The 17,027-nt window shown below is 40.2% G+C and overlaps 1 protein-coding gene across 9 annotated transcripts in view; it reads left to right on the top strand.

The window, feature by feature from the left end:
• Positions 1–17,027, top strand: part of LOC116322598 (CUB and sushi domain-containing protein 3-like) — a 228,863-nt gene that overhangs the window by 177,884 nt on the left and 33,952 nt on the right. For all 9 annotated transcript variants that reach the window (XR_005614833.1, XR_005614834.1, XM_039619520.1 and 6 more), the window contains 5 exons: positions 284–457; positions 2,705–2,890; positions 6,436–6,609; positions 12,656–12,838; positions 15,575–15,751. Coding sequence is in view for 7 of the 9 variants with exons in the window: in XM_039619520.1 (XP_039475454.1) it covers positions 284–457; positions 2,705–2,890; positions 6,436–6,609; positions 12,656–12,838; positions 15,575–15,751 (894 nt within the window). In the remaining 2 variants the exon portion in view is untranslated. The remainder of the gene's footprint in view (positions 1–283; positions 458–2,704; positions 2,891–6,435; positions 6,610–12,655; positions 12,839–15,574; positions 15,752–17,027) is intronic.

The following is a 17,027-nucleotide window of genomic DNA, read 5'->3' as shown; positions in this document are numbered from 1 at the left end:
AGTGGAGATCATGTCTTGACTCCTAATTCCCCCGTTGTCCTCCGAGGTTCATTGTATGATAATGACTCTTCTGTGATATGTGTCACTGTACATGACCTCGATCATTCTTATTGAATTTTCTCTCTCTACCTAATTCTCTCTGTTTTTCCACCCACTTTGTATTTGTCTCACCTTCTCTCCTTTCCATTTTCTTTGTATCCCTTCTTTGCTGCATTTTATTTTTCATTTTCCTATTTCACGCCTGCTGTTGTCATGTTACCTGGGTGATGTGCTTCAACTCAAGCTGTCACATGCGGCCACCCTGGTAGCCCTATCTATGGCCGCACCACAGGCGATGGCTTCAACTACAATGATGTGGTGCACTTCTCCTGCAACAAAGGTTACACCTTGGAAGGACCCTCCACAGCTCAGTGCCAGGCCAACCGTCAGTGGAGCCACCAGCCACCAACTTGCAGGGGTGAGGTCCAGCCACAGAACATCTGCAGCATATACATGCAAAAGACAATTTCTTAATTTTTTCATAGAACAGAGGCCAGAAGATTTATCATTTGAACAGGCAGCTGCCAGTAAGCTGAAATGGAATCCAGCCTGGTCACACTAACTTCTGCAGGAGCTTTGTGATTATTCAGGTCTGAAGCAGGGAAAACCACAAGAATTCAGCAGCCAGCAGATGTATCATGATCATTCAGCAATCAGCAGCCAGCTTGCAACAGCACAGGCAACGGGGAAACAAGCAGAATGGGTAGAGGAGGAGCTCACACATCTATTGATCTGAATGAGAGCAGATCCTACCTGCTTCACTCTCTGGGTAGAGCATTAGGCGGCAACATCTGGAGCCTAAGCCTCAGAGCAAAAAAAAGAAGAGAAACAGCAATAATGAGCTTACAGCAGAATGTATGGAAAGAGGACTATAATTGGGAAATTGTTTCTATGGTTTTACGGCTAGTTTCTCCCCGCGCTGCAGGGAGAGATTACTTTGAAGGCAAGAAAGCTCAGACTGCAATCAGTAGGAGAGATCTTATTGGGTGTGTCAGGTGATGGTTGTTTGCTTTTTTTTTTAAGTTGTGACCAATTGTAGTTCGCCTGTGTTAGGCTCATTAGCAATATGTTCTGCTTCCAAGAAGAGTCTTTGTTTCAGTGTAAATAGGTACTAAATGGTGTAAACTAGTTTAAAAATTCACAGAAGAGAAGATAGGAAACAGATCATGAATTCATCAAATTAGAGAAATGCATCTAAGTAGTATCCACTGTTGTTTTAATTGGTCTCCTACCTAGTGGACCAAAACTAGATTTGCCAGACTTTGCCTGTTTAAAAATACCTCTCCTCTTGGCATGCTTTTTGTTGGCAATTAGATATGAAGAGCCACAGTTTTCATTACTCCAAATGGCACTGCAGAGATGGCACTGGTGAAAGATAGAGTGAGATGATATTAAATTGTCATGACTCCCTTTGTCAAAATCCGCTTGTTTGTTTCGACTAAAATTTTCTCACATTAAGCCAGCTTTGTCGCATTTGCATTATTGATTAACCTTGATGTTGCTTTGAACTTAATTTCACCCTCGTCTACATTCAGTTGAGTGAACCATCTTGTCAGCAGTGCGGTTTTAGGGACTGTAACTGTAACTGCTTCCAAAATAGATGCTTGTGAATTTGTGACAGTGTGCTTTTTGTTTTTTCAAACGTTAGGTGAAATTATTATTGACAATGCCAAATATAGTCTGTGCCTTCTTGTCTTCATGGTGGCAGAACAAACAGAAAAAGCCAGTGATTAGGTCACGTCAACAGTTCTATTATTAACTCGCATGTGAGCATACTGAGAGGCAGCGATTACGGAAACTAGGCTCCAACCAAAAGACAAAAAGACTTCACGTCTTCCAGAAGCATCCCGAGTGATGAGACCTGGGAAGAGTTAAACTGCTGCAAAACAAGAATGTGTTGATGTCACACTCAGTGACATGTTAAAGTAAAATAGATGTTTATGGAATACGGCTCACACTCACAGCATTCGTGACCACGGTAGATCCAATATAGGCAAAAGAACCAGGAAACACATTACACATTCATCTATGACAAAACCGTCACTGTGAATTAGCTGTATAAAGTGTTTGGTATTATAGTTTAATTAAGAATGACTGCGTGTTATAATTCATCTCCTGCAGTGCGTTGGCATGACTATACACATCTCAGTGCCATAGCAACCACATGGACAGAGATCATACATATTCAAGATGGAGATGTTGCCAAGAAATGAATATTAACTTTGGCTTATGTAAATATTACAGTCTTCAAAAGATGTGCATCCAAAGATTATTTACATGATCTTTGAAAAAGGATCATTAAAGGATGTGTATGAAAAGTTTGCCAGGAGCCATTACTACATGATTACAGCCCACTTATGATGAAAAGAATAAAGATTATAAATTGAATCCATAAACAGGCGTAATACGATTTCACTCAGGGCAAGAGGAGTATTTGGAAAGGGCAAAACGCCCTTTTTTCAACATTTAGTTCAACAAGTATTTATTCAGCTATGCAGCTCCAATGGTGATTTGGCTGAAATTATCTTGGCTGAAATATCCTTGAAGCAATAAAAATTAATTGGACTGCTATCAATATTCGGCTGTCTGCGTTCTTCCATTATGAACAGTTTGCTTGAGGAAAGAAGCGGGGCATGACTACATTTCTCTGTTTTTTTTCTTGCAGTGGTTAACTGCACGGATCCAGGTATTCCTGCCAACTCGATCCGGGAAAGTAAGATTGAGCACGGTAACTTCACATTCGGCAGCGTCGTCTTCTACGATTGCAACCCTGGATATTACCTCTTCGGCTCCTCGGTGCTCACCTGCCAGCCGGTGGGCCAGTGGGACAAACCATTACCGGAATGCATTGGTACAGTGGCATGTTTTAAAGTATAAAGTCATTTAATTATTGAAATTATAATTAAGGATCTTTTTCTGTATTTCACACTAATTCCTTTGGGGTTGCGTGAGGAAGGCCATACGGTGTAAAAACCTGCCAAATCAAATACACGGAGTTACCCACTGTGGTGACCCCTTGTGAATAAGGCCACAGCCAAGAGTAACTTCTGTATTTTATGTGAAACTTCCAAGTGCCCCAACTAAAAACATATAGAGAAAACAGGGTTATCTATCTATCTATCTATCTATGTTTCTTCTTCTTGCTTCTAGAGTTTTGATAGCTTAAGTTGCTAAACAGTGTGATTGTGAGCATCTGTGTAATGTGGGATGCCCTAGTGGCTTATGGTTATGGCACACTGTGCCTAACTGAGAAATTGAAAAGCTGTCACAGGGCCAGTTGTTCAGGCAATAGTTAATGTTCCCTCAAAACCAAGCACTTAAATTGCAGCAACTACCATCTATATACTGTAGGGGTTATCCGAGGTTGTAATGTGGCTCTCAAACACCTGGTTCATCATGCACTCTGTTTCTGCACGAGGCTGCCAGCAGTAATGACCTATTTCTAGCGAAATTATCTAAAGTAAACCTCCACATTTTCCACACAGGCTCAAAAAGCACTTCATTTCATGGTAGAGAGATGACGCGCAGCATTTATTTTATCAAACAGAATAGTAATTAAAGAGATACACAGGAGTGTCTCTCTCAAATGTTTATTCACTGCTCCAGGCATCAGTGACTCTTTGTTACGAAATTAGCTTTGCAAAACTGCAGAATCTTACTTTGCATTATGAGACTAAGCTGATTAAATGACAGCTCCTACAAACAAGCATAAAGGTCAAAAGAATAATAAAGTAGCAGAGAAAGTGATAAAGCAGGTTTTAGGTTTTAGGCTTGAAATCCATACAGTGAGAATTTTATATTAAGTGTGTCCGCTCTGTTACACTGCACCGGGAATTTTTATTCAATTGGGTTTGTGCCTCATTAGGCACATTAAATCTGAAATAAAATAATAGATGATATAATAAAGTGTCAAGTCTCACCTGTAATTTCAGTGCTTCAATATTGAAAGAAGTGTTTGGAAGAGATAGCCACAGAGGCGTAGTGCGCTGATTGCAACGGTTCAAAAATAAGTGGATAAGTGGTCAGTAATTTTTCTTCGGTAGCTGTATGTCTCAGAGTTGAACCACCATTCTTGTTGAGGTGGATGTATTTTTTAGTATAAGGGGGAAAAAAAGGTGATCATTCAAGTAAAGAAAGTAGAGAAGCTAATAATGGCCAGCCAATAATCCCGAAAATGGATCAGCCAGTTATAGGTACATCCAGAAAAGTGAGTAGTCACAAGAATACTACAAAATGGCAAAGAACCTATTAGACCAAGGAGTACAATTCTTTTGAATAACCAGAAAACCATTTGTCCTGCATGAGCAGAGCCTCAGAGGATTGAAATTCAAAGCTCTAGTAAGTCTGAAAAACAGAAATACCAGGTTGTAGTTGGCAAAAATTTAGAAGTAGAAACTGGAAGAGCTGATGGAAAGAGTTTTGTGAACTGATGAAACAAAAGTACACCTCTATGAAAATGAGAGAAAGGGGAAAGAAAATTTCTTGTAGTCTTTGGAATAAGCATACTGGCATTTATTAATATTTATGGTAGAACCAACAGGATAAATCCCAAGGTGTAAAGAAGCTTTCTGTCTGCTTCAATTTAGCCAGTTGCTTAAAAACTCAGAAAAATGTAATCTTTCAGCAAAAGAAATATGCATAGCTGTTAAGGGGAGGTGAAGATGAGAAATATCTGATTGTCTGAGTCAATCACCTGATCTCAGCCTGATTGATCTGCAGTCTGCTTCCTGAGGACCACAACAAAAGGGAGCTGCAGAAAAAGTCTTGGAAAAAACATTACTAGAGAATACACAATGTTGTTCTCTGGTTGTGGTCAGACTATTACATACACTCATCACAATTTCTTTCAACTGCTCATTTGGTGCAGAAGTTTGAATGTATTTTGGATTTTTTCTAATCAGCATGGCGTAAAAGTATACATACAGGCTCAAATATATACATACACTCACTTAAATCTTTTAATAAGTTATGCTGAAAGTTAAACAAAATCTTAACTTGCCAAGGCCCTTTAACTTATTGTTAGTGGTTATTGACTACAATTAGTAGTTTGTCTTCAGCAGCATAAAAAGAAACTCAGTGAAGATCTAAGAAGAAAAACTGTAGAACATTGTAGATTCACACAAGGTGTAATAGTCAGACGAGACAAAGGAGGAGGTATTTGACCAAAATGACAAATACCTCCTAGAGGAGTAAAGGTGAGTAAAGGTGAGACTTTCTAATCTGAGAACACTGTACCAACAGTCAAGCATGGTGGTGGTAACATCATACTTTGGGGTTGTTTTGCTGCCACTGGTACTGGTACATTGCACAAAGTACAGTTCTTCAACTTCACCTCAAAGCAACAGCTAGGCAATTTAAACATAGACATAGTTGGGTGCTTTCCTCAGCCTATTGAAAATCTCCAGACTTTGCTTAAAAGCCACATCTGTGCTATGAAAGTCATGAACTTTACCAGTTCTGCAAAGAAGAGTGGTCAAACATCCACATTTATACCAGAAGCTTGTTGATAGCTAACAAAAGCTTCTGGTCAAGGTGCAACTTGCTAAAGGAACTTAAACCAAATATGCAATATACATACTTGAACGTGTATGTATACTTTTACCCTGTGTGGATTAGAAAAAATCCTACATGAATTCAAACTTGTACACCCAATTTTTGTTTTTAAAGTCATTATGTATGTATACTGTACAACCATTCCACCCTGGAAAAACAACAGTTCAAAGAAATCAATCAAAGATTAAAATTACTGCAATATTCATGCCTGTGATGAATGTATGTAAACTTCTGAGCACAACTGTATATCAAAACATTTGACTTCATTTGTATCATTCACACTCTTTCTTTCAGTGTTTATGTTGTATGAACTTAAACCTGGCATTTTAACTTGGTATCCTTTATCTCTTTCAAATTGATTATCTTGTAGCATAAAGAGCTCAAACAACAAACACATCTGTAACTGTCCCAATGCTCACAGTGTGTCTGTGCATCAAATGGCTTTTAGATGAAAAATGATTACGACAGTACAGAAAGCAAATAAATTTCTCTTTTACACACCAAGGCACATTAATCTACTCAGACTGCATTTTCAACACAAGCTTCTCTGAACTCTTTATAGATTAAAAATCAAAGAAGTGTCCTGGACTAGCTGCTGCTTCTGACAGGGCGTCATTCATGTCCGGCTGTGTCACAATGATACATTGCATGTGCTTTATCCACCTCAGCACACTAGATATTTTGATATTTCAATGAAATGGTAAATAATGCAGTCAAAATGGTTCCTCTTCTATTAAGCTGTGAATAGTGATTTCATCAGGTGTGTTGAGGCATGCAACAAAAATCCACCCATCCATTTTTTCATGCTAATAATTGCCCTTCTCCTCCCTCTCTGTCATGCAGAAGTGGACTGTGGTCATCCAGGTATACCTCCGCACGCAGTCATGAGTGGGGAGAAGTTTACATTTGGATCCACAGTGCGCTACTCATGCCTCGGAGACCGCCAGCTAATAGGAGACTCATCACTCACCTGTCAACTGAATGGACACTGGAGTGGTCCACTGCCCCACTGCTCAGGTACACAGATACACAGAAATTTGGGTGTGCTTATACACAGAGGCAGTCCTGAACACATTCAAGCTATAAAACAATAAAAGTCTGGCTTTTTTACTTTGCCTCGTGAATTTTAAATCAGTATTTGGGTATTTTAGTTTGTTTTGTAAAGTGCATTTAATCTCTGTCTGTCCTTTAATTTGTATTTCTAAATTAATGGAAAGTGATGTGATTTAAAGGTTTTATTTAAACACATTTTCCACACTTAACCTTTTGTGATATCCACACAAGAGGTTAAGTGTGGTTTGGGTTTGATTTGTGGGGCTTTGAGATATCTCTAGAATTACTGCAATCACCCCAGTATGTTAGAGTTTAATGGAATTGTGTTTGTGGTGAAAAATTCAGCAGCAGCATCTTTTTTTCTACAGAAGAAATGTCCACAGTGCTCTGAATAATCGCACAGACTATTTCTATAGTAGAAAGTAGTCCCAGTTTATGGAGGACAGGCTACTGTTAAATAGCATCAATTGAATTTGTCAATGCTACGAGCAACACACATAATTTAGTTCAATTTTTTAATCAGGCTTTAAGACAAATTAAACCAAAACTGTCTATATTTGTGGAATTTAGCAAGACGTAGATAAAACAAGAGATAAGACTGCATTTTATTCAAATGAATACAGCAACACAATGTCGAAAGGCTTTAGTGTGCTAGTATTAATAGGATATTGGGTCAGATATCAGCCAAGTGAGCCAATTACTGCCCACAAATTAAGGCCCTGTGGAGCTCTTACTGGATTTAATGTACATTTGCTCATTATTGCGAACAATTTTCCCATCTACTCAAAGCAGTATTTCACTTTTAGAGCAGGCACTCCTGTTTATCTGACATATCTGCATTTGGCTGATGAAGAACAGAAAAAGTACACTGAGCCAGATTAGTGCCAAACCGTAGCCCTTACTCATCGTTTCTCTTCAGTTCAGTGATCAGGATGTATATATATTTCCTCCTAAACCAAAGAATTTGGTGACGCAAATGTTGCTTCCTGCTGAGACACTCAAATCGATTGAGAGATATCACCCTTGACAAAACCTCAACGCAGAGCCTCTTTTTTTTTGTACAACTTTGTGTACTATGTTCAGTACATTAGGCCCCTGACTCTCTTCTTGATGTTTTCTGAAAACTGTAAAAAAAAGAGAGAGGCTTATAGCATGTCTGCAGAACTTCAAACTTCCCCCTTAATCCCCCCTGAGCACTTTCCTCCCATCACACTTAAGCATTCCTGACCATTTAAGTGGATTCTCTTTACTGAATGTTCACTTTCTTTGTTCAACTCACTGACCCAGAAGTAATATTTGTAAGCAGACTTGTGTGGCGGTTATTTTTTCCACTTCTTTCAATGGGAGTGTGAACTCTCTACTTACCTTGTACTTATATTGTATTTGCTCAGACAGTTGAGAAGTAGTGAAGCAATACAGAAGTTAGATTCTTAGGGCTGAACACAGATACACAAGGAAGCAGAGTCTCAAATCTATCCCCCATAGTTTTCATTTCATTATTTCATTGCAAACTAAAACAGGGAAAACAAATGCACAGAGGTTTAGTCTTTCTTGGAAGCTGCATTGTCTTGTGAAACCAATAAAGTATAAAATTTTACTGTTAATGGTTTTAAAAAGCTAGATAATAATTCCAGGTATTTTTTTTTTATTTTTATAGCCCGTCACCTAGATTTTAACAGCAGTTAAAAAAAAGCCAAAATCAGATCTGTTCCTGACTCTCTATAATGTCGTTGTCAAGTTAATTGCTGTTAAGCGAGCAAATCCCTGGAGAAACTTATCCTGTAGACCAACAGTTCTGGGTCACAACGACCAGATAATCCAATTGGAAATAAAAAACCTTTAGTTTACTGTAACCCAAAGAGTTCAAGGAAAAATATGGGCACAAAATATGGACTTTCCTTGTATATACTTAGATTACAACATGCAGATGAAATAACTTTGTGCTGAAACACATTTTGTATTAATATAGCAGATGCTGCTTAAACATAAAGGGGTACTTCTTTCAAACCAAATACATTTGTGATCAAAAATGGTCTTGAATCATCTCTGGAAACTTATTTGTGCAGTTAAAAAGAAAACCTTTGAAATATTTTCAAATATTTTCAAACATGGGGAGCTACTACTCAACACCACTTTAAAAAATATAAGAAAATCTGGTTCCTCAGAAGCAAAATATTAAGAAAAGAGAAATGGCTCAAGACTTTGGCACAGTACTGCACCAGTTGCACTGGAAGGAAAATAGCCACAGGGCATGATGCTTCTGCCTCCTTGCTTAGCAGGTGGTGGTGTGTTCTTGGTGTTGAATGACTCACCTATAATCCTCCTTACATAACTGTGGTTATTGAGGCCAGGCGACTCAATCTTTGCGTCATATAAACATATAAACTTGCCATTCGAAGGCTTTTTCTTGGACCCCTTTAAAGGCGTTGGTTTTAACTGTTAAGTAAATTTGGCATAAATTTCATCACCACATGATTAGTGATGGTCTGGGTGGCTGCCTGTTTTTGGTGCCTCCATGAACTCATCTGCAGAGAATTTACATTACAATGCATCATCTACACATGCACCCATGTGCTGGATTGACTACTCACCTGTTGGGTCTCTGTCTGTCTCTGTGTCCACAAATATGTGTAACCTAGACTTTAGTCCACATTTTAGCAACATCAGTACAATGCTTTATCCTATACAGTTTAAGCACTTTGTTCATGGATATGAGGTATACAATTTAGAATCGCCATTTAACCTGACATGTCTTTGGACTGACACTGTGGGAGGAAGTTAGAGTACCTGGAGGACATCCACACATACACAGAAATCCCCAGGTCTGCACCTACAGGTCTCCTTGTATATTCTTTGGACACATTTTATAAGATCACTAACAAAAAGCTAATTATCTTTAGCACTGATAAGTTTCAAGACATTTATTGAAATTTCAGACCCATCCATCCATTTTCTTCCACATCATGGGTGGGCAGGTCACACAATAAAGATAGAGACAGAGGAGCATCTGCACTCACATTGACACCCATTGTGAACTGTGAATCACCAAATAATCTGACATGTGTCTGGACTGTGGAAGGTAGCCAGAGTAATTGGAGGAAACCCACACAAGCACAGAAAGGACAAACAAACAAACTTCACACGGTAAGGCCCCAGTCTGGCCTTAAACCAGGAACCTTTTTTGCTGTGAGGCGTCAGTGCTAACCACTGTTCCACTATGCTGTGGCAGTATTTTTCAGGTCTTAGCAAAGGGCCTCCACTCACCCATACACTGTACAACTGTTTAACTGATTATAGCTGGAATATGAAATACTGAATATAAAAGTGGCTGCAAGAGACATTCCTGACATGTGTAAATGTACATCACTAACACAAAACTAAGAGGATAAGTTTGACAAGCTTGTTAAGTTTCAAGAAATCTTTAAACTTTTAAACTAAACAGTTGGATGTGTGCATACTTTTAAACTTTATGTATAATTTTTTATAGAATTCTGCCATTTTTTCTTTTTTTTCACTCTGACAGATGTATGCAGTGCAGTCACTCAGGCCCAGAAAAAGAACAGATGAAACCTTCATATCTCTAATGAATCCCTAATGTAGACTGACAAGCAGAACTATAAGCTATAGGTGCAGTATCTAAATACAGACTCGAGCAGGAAACTGTGACACTCAGAACTCGGATTATGTTGATACAGATTGGGAAGGCTCCGTTCCATCATGTTGTCACACAGTATTATATGTAACTGCAGCAGAGCTCCTAATTAACTATGAAAACTGCAGCTTATAATGGGAAGAATGTACCATTGTAGATCACTAGCTCATCATTAGGAGGCTTGATGAATTTAGACCTGGCAGTAAACATCTGTTCCAGCTGTAGCAGAAACAGGAACCACAACACAGCTGGAGCTCGGTTGTTGCCTACAGGAAGTGAAGTTGCGAAGCATCAAATGCCTGCAGAGTTTTAAATCAGTGCAAGTGTACACTTTAGCACCTAGTTTTAACTGGCACATCAGCCTAAAGAATTGTCAGAATTACTACAACAATGTTAGCTATCTAGAAAATGTTAATCTGTGTTTAAATGTTTCTCTCGCTCTCTTTTTTGTCTCGTCCTTTTACTCTAAGCTCCTGCTTTGTTGATGGCCATATTTGTTTACAGAAAGGTTGCTACATTGTCTAGAGATAGCTTTATCAGTGCTATGGAAATGCCACATTATCATTCTCAGAGAGTATTCATCACCAGTAGCGACAAAATAAGTATAACTATAAATTAATCAGAAGTCCAGCCCAGCGTCAGCAGCGGTTCTCATCCATGCGCCCGTCTATGCATCTATCCTTCCGCTCTCATCTGCCCTCTCTTGTTAATTAGTACGATGGGTCTTAAAACCTCTTGCCAATCCATTCCCCTTTTGTCCTAGTCTGTTGCATGGCTGAGTTGAAGGCCTTATTATTTCCCCACAAAGGGAGCCTGGTGAACGGACATTAACTCCCGATTCAAACCAAATCCACCACCATCCCAATTAGTAAGATTATAGCTGTCACAGTGCATGCCGAGTCAGCCTGCCTCACCTAACCAGAGGAGACTAATGAAGTACCGACAGCTGCTGTGAGCCATATATACACACACCCATACACACACAGAGACACGTACGCACGACATTGGCATGCGCGATATGTATGCATATTCTGAACTTGCACGCAGAGATGAGAACAAGTACAAGCATAAACACTCACGTCACATGTATGCTCTAATGGCACACATATATATATATATATATCTGGAGTTACATACACATGGCCAAACACAAACTTATCTTCTCCAGCCGTGGGCCCTTGACCTGACAAATGCAGTTTGTGCACATTTGAGCAGTGGGATGTGTGTAGAAGATATGAGCTTTGTGTTTGTGCAGCGAGGCTTTGTCAACAAGTCCAGTATTACTGCAGCTGTTTGCTGCTGTGTAAACGGAGAACAGCTGCAATCAAGCAGGCAGTGATGCACGGGGTGTGTGCACAGCTCAAGGAACAGAATCTTAAAGCCAATAAATATAAATCTGTCAGAGAGATCATCTATCTGTCCATCTATCCTTCTATTAATTTGAATGTCTCTGTTTCTTTAAATCTGTATCTCTCTGTTTCTATTATTCCGAAGCCAAACATTTGCCATTTTGTTCGATCTTCAACTCCTTTCTGTGAGAGAATGGAGCAGCAGCAACAATACAAGTGGCAGTTAGTGTTATGTGCTTCTTTCCTTTGGTCTGATGGATGTCTCTAGTGAATACAAAACTACCCCACCAAAGACTCCATTCTGAAAAACGCACCACTCAGCTAGGCTTGCTCTTCATCGCAACGTAAAATCTTCAGCAGTGATGTCACTGCCCTGATTCCATACCTGTCATCTCTCTATCATTTCCGATGGCTTAGAAAGAGAACATGCCCTATTTCTTTCAGCCGACAGAGACAAGACTAATGGAAACATAAAGGGAATTAGTAAGAGCGACAGCAACTTTTTTTATGATTTAATTCACAGACATGCATGATAGGTGGTGTGAGGTGGTGACACTGAAAGTACTGTATGTTCCTCCACAGAACAGAAGACAGAAGGTATAATTCAAGATAATGAAAAAGCATTTATCTCTAGAGGTCAAACTGTATTCATCATTTCTCATAGCCACAGCTGGTTGCCTTTTAATGCTAGCTCTGCTGATTTTATGGACAGAAAGCTCCTGGTGTCAAAAGAAGTATTGGTCCTCCAGGCTGTTGGCATGGTGACAACTGCTCATCGGTGCATTGTATGTTTTACGACTGGTTCCTGGAAGACTCAGGCGTTATCCAGTTTGAGTCTAAGCCCTCTTTGTATTGTCTTCTGTCTGGCAGACAGGAACATTGTGTTGCAATTCACTGCCGTACAAACTTAAAAGGATCCGTCTGAGAACATACACACAGACCGTGAGGTGGATGGCATCTTCGCCGTCTTGTTTTCATTGCTCAATGTCTGTTTTATCTCTCATTGCAGGTGACTCGACAGGCACCTGTGGGGATCCAGGCACACCTGCCCATGCCAGCAGGGAGGCAGGGAACTTCAAAGTGCGCAGCAAAGTGCGCTTTACCTGCGCAGTGGGACATACACTGTATGGCTCAGCAGAGAGGATCTGCTTCCCCAATGGGACCTGGTCTGGCAAACAGCCGTTCTGCAAACGTAAGAGAAACCTTTAAAATATCTCTTTGGTGTTATGTATGAAACACATTGGAGTCAAACTGAGAGCTAACACACAAATATTTCTTTACACAAAGGCACACATTTAAGCTCCTACAGATACAGAGAGAGCTGCGTGGTTCCATGAGGCCACGTACTGAATGCCGATAGTTTCTCTCTTTCTGGTAGAAATGTACATGCAGCACTGAATATTACCAGATATCTGGTATGAAGGGCTTTTCTTTTTTCAGCGATCAGACTTTATCCGTTTTAAACCTTATTTGGGTTATACTGTAGGGTTATCCAGACAAAGTTCTTGAACCTCTGCTATATGTTAAAGGGGCACTCCACCACATGAAGTTGGGTTTGGTTGTTGCAGGAAGCAGTAATCAGCTGATGAAAAGGATTGTCTCTTTGGAGAGAGTCTCAAGTTTTAATATACAACTCATTTTCCCAAAAAAGACATGAAATAACCCTTGTGGGAAGGCCTGAAGCTTGAAGTTAGAAAAGAACTTCAGAAGTCTTTCAAAGTTTCTAAAAGTATAATACAAATTGCTGTAAAGCCACTTTAAGCATTGTGCAAGTGCAAAATAAAGAATCAGCATCGGTTGTGGTATCCACAGTTTTCAAACAGGACCTGGCCTTTGCTTAAACACACAATGTATGCAACATATTGGCTGCATTCTAGCACATACAAAAAGCTCACAAACGCAGCACTGCAGCAGATGGATAAATAGCTCTCTGCTGCAGTCTGGTATTTTCTGCCAGCACATGGTGCTGTGACTAGCTTCCAGATTGCAGCCGAAAAATTCATTAATTCTAGACACCTAAAGCCAAGTTCCTTTTGGATTGTGATAAATGAATCATTGTGGATTTTGAAGATATTAGTTCACAGAATGCCAGCTCTACATCTTGCATAAATTAGCCCCAGGGGTCAACCGGATATTGATGCAAATGTTTGACTGCTTCTCCTCTCCTCAGCTTACTGTCCACCAGCTTGGATGAGTGCCAGTGTCATTTTTAATATAATCAGCAAATGCACAGGTCCTCTGAACTACTCCGCCTCTCATTCCATCTCCTGACTTTCTTTCTTTCTTTTCCCCCCTTTCTCTAGCGTTCATTTCCCCAACGCCGGCCCCTCCTCTTCTGATTTCTCTCTGTCTTAATCTCATTGTCTAGCCATCTTCTCATCCCTATCTGCCATCTAACTCGCTTCTCTCTCATTCCCTCACTTTTTGTTCAACCTTTTCCTCCCTCTCTTTATTGCCAAGCGTCTCTCTCCCACTAGCTTTTTATCTGTCCATCTCCCAGCTGAACTCCTGATTTAAAGATTATTTTAACCATCCCTTCAACCGTCGGGAGTCGGGGAGGGGGGCAGGAATCCACTGGAGCCTGAATGTGTTTCTGTGCTGTCTGCTTGTGATCTAAAGCCCTGTCTCATGTTAAAGTCCATCCATCCATTATCCACAACCCCTTTACAGTCTCCGGAAAAACAGTCAGTGTGGATATTCAACATGATATACATCTCACGTTGCCATGAGGGTCTGTTTTGTGTGTCTGTCATCGTGTCGATCTTGAATTATTAAAAAGAGGTGAGAAAAGAGGCTGCCGCACTTTTTGGTAAATACACACAACAGCACATGCATACATTATGTGTCTATATGTGCGCATGCATGTGTGTGTGTGTGCGCATCTGCAGAACAGAGCTGTGAGCATGCTGGCTGTTGGTATGTTGGTATGTGGCTGAGTGATGCGTTTGCACCTCAGTGAGTTTCTGCGTATGCACACATGTTAATTGAGAAATCACCACCACACTTGCAACACGTCTGTCTCCTACTAGAATCACTATTTCGCATTTTCCAGGCAATTAGGTGATTGAGAGAGCAGATCACTTTTGTAATTAGACATGATTTGAAGCAGAAGAAAAACACATGAAACAAACTGTCCTCTCCACTCTTCAGTGAAAAAAAAAATAGCTGGCAGATTTTGAAAACACTAAAAGGGATTCCTGAGTGGGAAAAAAAAAATCCCAATCCCCGGTGCTTTTCTACCACACTGGAACATTTTTTCTCCCTATCATAGGATTGCTCAGCCACATTTCAGCTTTATTATCATTATAAGTGCGCCCTGAGTCCTTAGCTATAACTGTTCACATTACACCCTTGCTTTTAGACAGCACTGCCATCACCATAGATGTACTGTGGGACTTGACAGTACACAAACTGCACTTTATTTACTGATGACTCATCAATACTGCGATAAGGTTTTGTGTAGCACTGCATCAGTTCTGCTCATTAGCCTCTCTTAATAAAGCTCTATAGATTAGTTGTTCTTTACTGGTTATTTCACAGCTTCTCTAAAAAACAAAAAAACAAGCAGCAGCGCTTTCTTACGTCCCGTAATGGGAGGCACAAAGACATAATGGGGAGCACAAGCCGAGGATTTCAGTCTGCCCTTTGCAGACTGTTCCACCTGAGAGTTAATCAGACACAAGTCAAGAAACTGCAAACATACAGCAGGTCAAAGGCAAAACAGCAATTATTCCATAAATAAATATTTATATTCACAGTATAGTGCGTGAATATGTCCTTTCACAGCCATTTAATCCCCTCGGGACCTTCAGAAGTCATCTTGAAGCCACCTTCGGGGCTTCTAACCCACTGATATGGAAAATAGAAAATCCATTACTATTTTACACCTCTGACCTTCACATCCTGTCTTTTCTCCCCTGTTTTGCAGCGGTACAGTGCGGGAATCCAGGTACCCCGGCTCACGGTCGTATTTCCCGTTTGGATGGCACAACCTTCTCCCACTCTATCGTGTATTCGTGTATGGAAGGATATTTCCTCACTGGTTCGCCTACACGCCAGTGTCTGGCAAATGGCACATGGTCTGGCACAGCTCCAAACTGCACAAGTGAGTTTTGCACGCACAGACACATGAAAGGAGGATGTAGTTGTGTCTAGGGATGGGTATTGATAAGATTTTCACGATTCCATTTTCGATTCTGTTTAACGATTCGATTCTTTATCGATTCTCTTATCGATTCTTTTTAAAAAAGGAGAACACTAAGGTCGATTAGCTTAGAACTTTGTTTTATATCTTCTCTTTGAACAAGATAGAAATTTAGGAGTAACATGGCCTTACAAACCCAACAGTGAGATCTTAAGAGATCCACAGCCTCTGGCTCTTCAATGGGGTGTCACAGGGTCCCCAGGAAAAAAAAAATGGAAATGTAAAATAATAAAATAAATATTCTTCTGTAGCAATAACAAAGTATAACATAAATTATTCTGTAGCAATTACACAAGAATATCCAGTAATGTCCCTGCCTACAATTAAACACATTCACTTACTGAAAATCGGGGGCATCTGCTGTGGCACATGGGTGCAAGCCTTTGACCACAAACTTAGTCACTGCTCGGTGACATTCATCTATCCTGGCCTGAAAGGAGACGCTACCGGTAGACTGCAGCGAGAACTGTCAGCATCTGAGCCAGACTCTGTCTGTCTCTCTCATCATGATCACCTAAATGCAGCGCACAGTAATGGCAGGTTTTGTAATAAGGCAGATCGCACTAACATAATATGCACTGTTAGCTGATTATTTACCTGTCGTATTAATGGGAGAGGACGTGCAAACGTTACCGCTGCTGCTGGGTTGAGATTCACGAGTCCGGAGCGGAATTAAAAACACGACATTCATTTAAGGTCATTGCGTGTTTTGTGAGCAAATGCTTTTGCATATTCGTAGTGTTTCCACCTTTAAATGAAATATCTACTTTGCAAGTATTGCAAGTTGCCCTGTTGTCATCCGTTCTCGTAAAGTATAACCAAACTTTTGAGCGTTTGAGCCGCCATGTTTCCTGCCAGGTAAATGACGCTCCGCAGCGTGGTGACGCTCATTCGGGCGACTGGAATCGATAAGGGAATCGTTTGCAAAATGGCAAACAATTCCAAGGAATTGAAACAGTGGGAACCGGTTCTCAACAAGAACCGGTTTTCGATACCCATCCCTAGTTGTGTCTCGTAGTCATGGTGAATTTCTTTAAAAGGCCGCTCCGCTGCACAGCGTTCACATTATCGTTATATAATGAAAAGAAGAGCAGCTGTGTCAGTAGTCACTGTTAAAGGCTATGCCGTGATCGGTGTCTGATCAATAAGATGTGGTCAGGCATAGTCCAAATTCTGT

Source organism: Oreochromis aureus, linkage group 11 (genome assembly GCF_013358895.1).
Source record: "Oreochromis aureus strain Israel breed Guangdong linkage group 11, ZZ_aureus, whole genome shotgun sequence".
Classification (NCBI taxonomy): Eukaryota; Metazoa; Chordata; class Actinopteri; order Cichliformes; family Cichlidae; genus Oreochromis; species Oreochromis aureus.
Note: the sequence above shows the minus strand (reverse complement) of the source record. Positions and strands in the feature narration are given on the sequence as shown.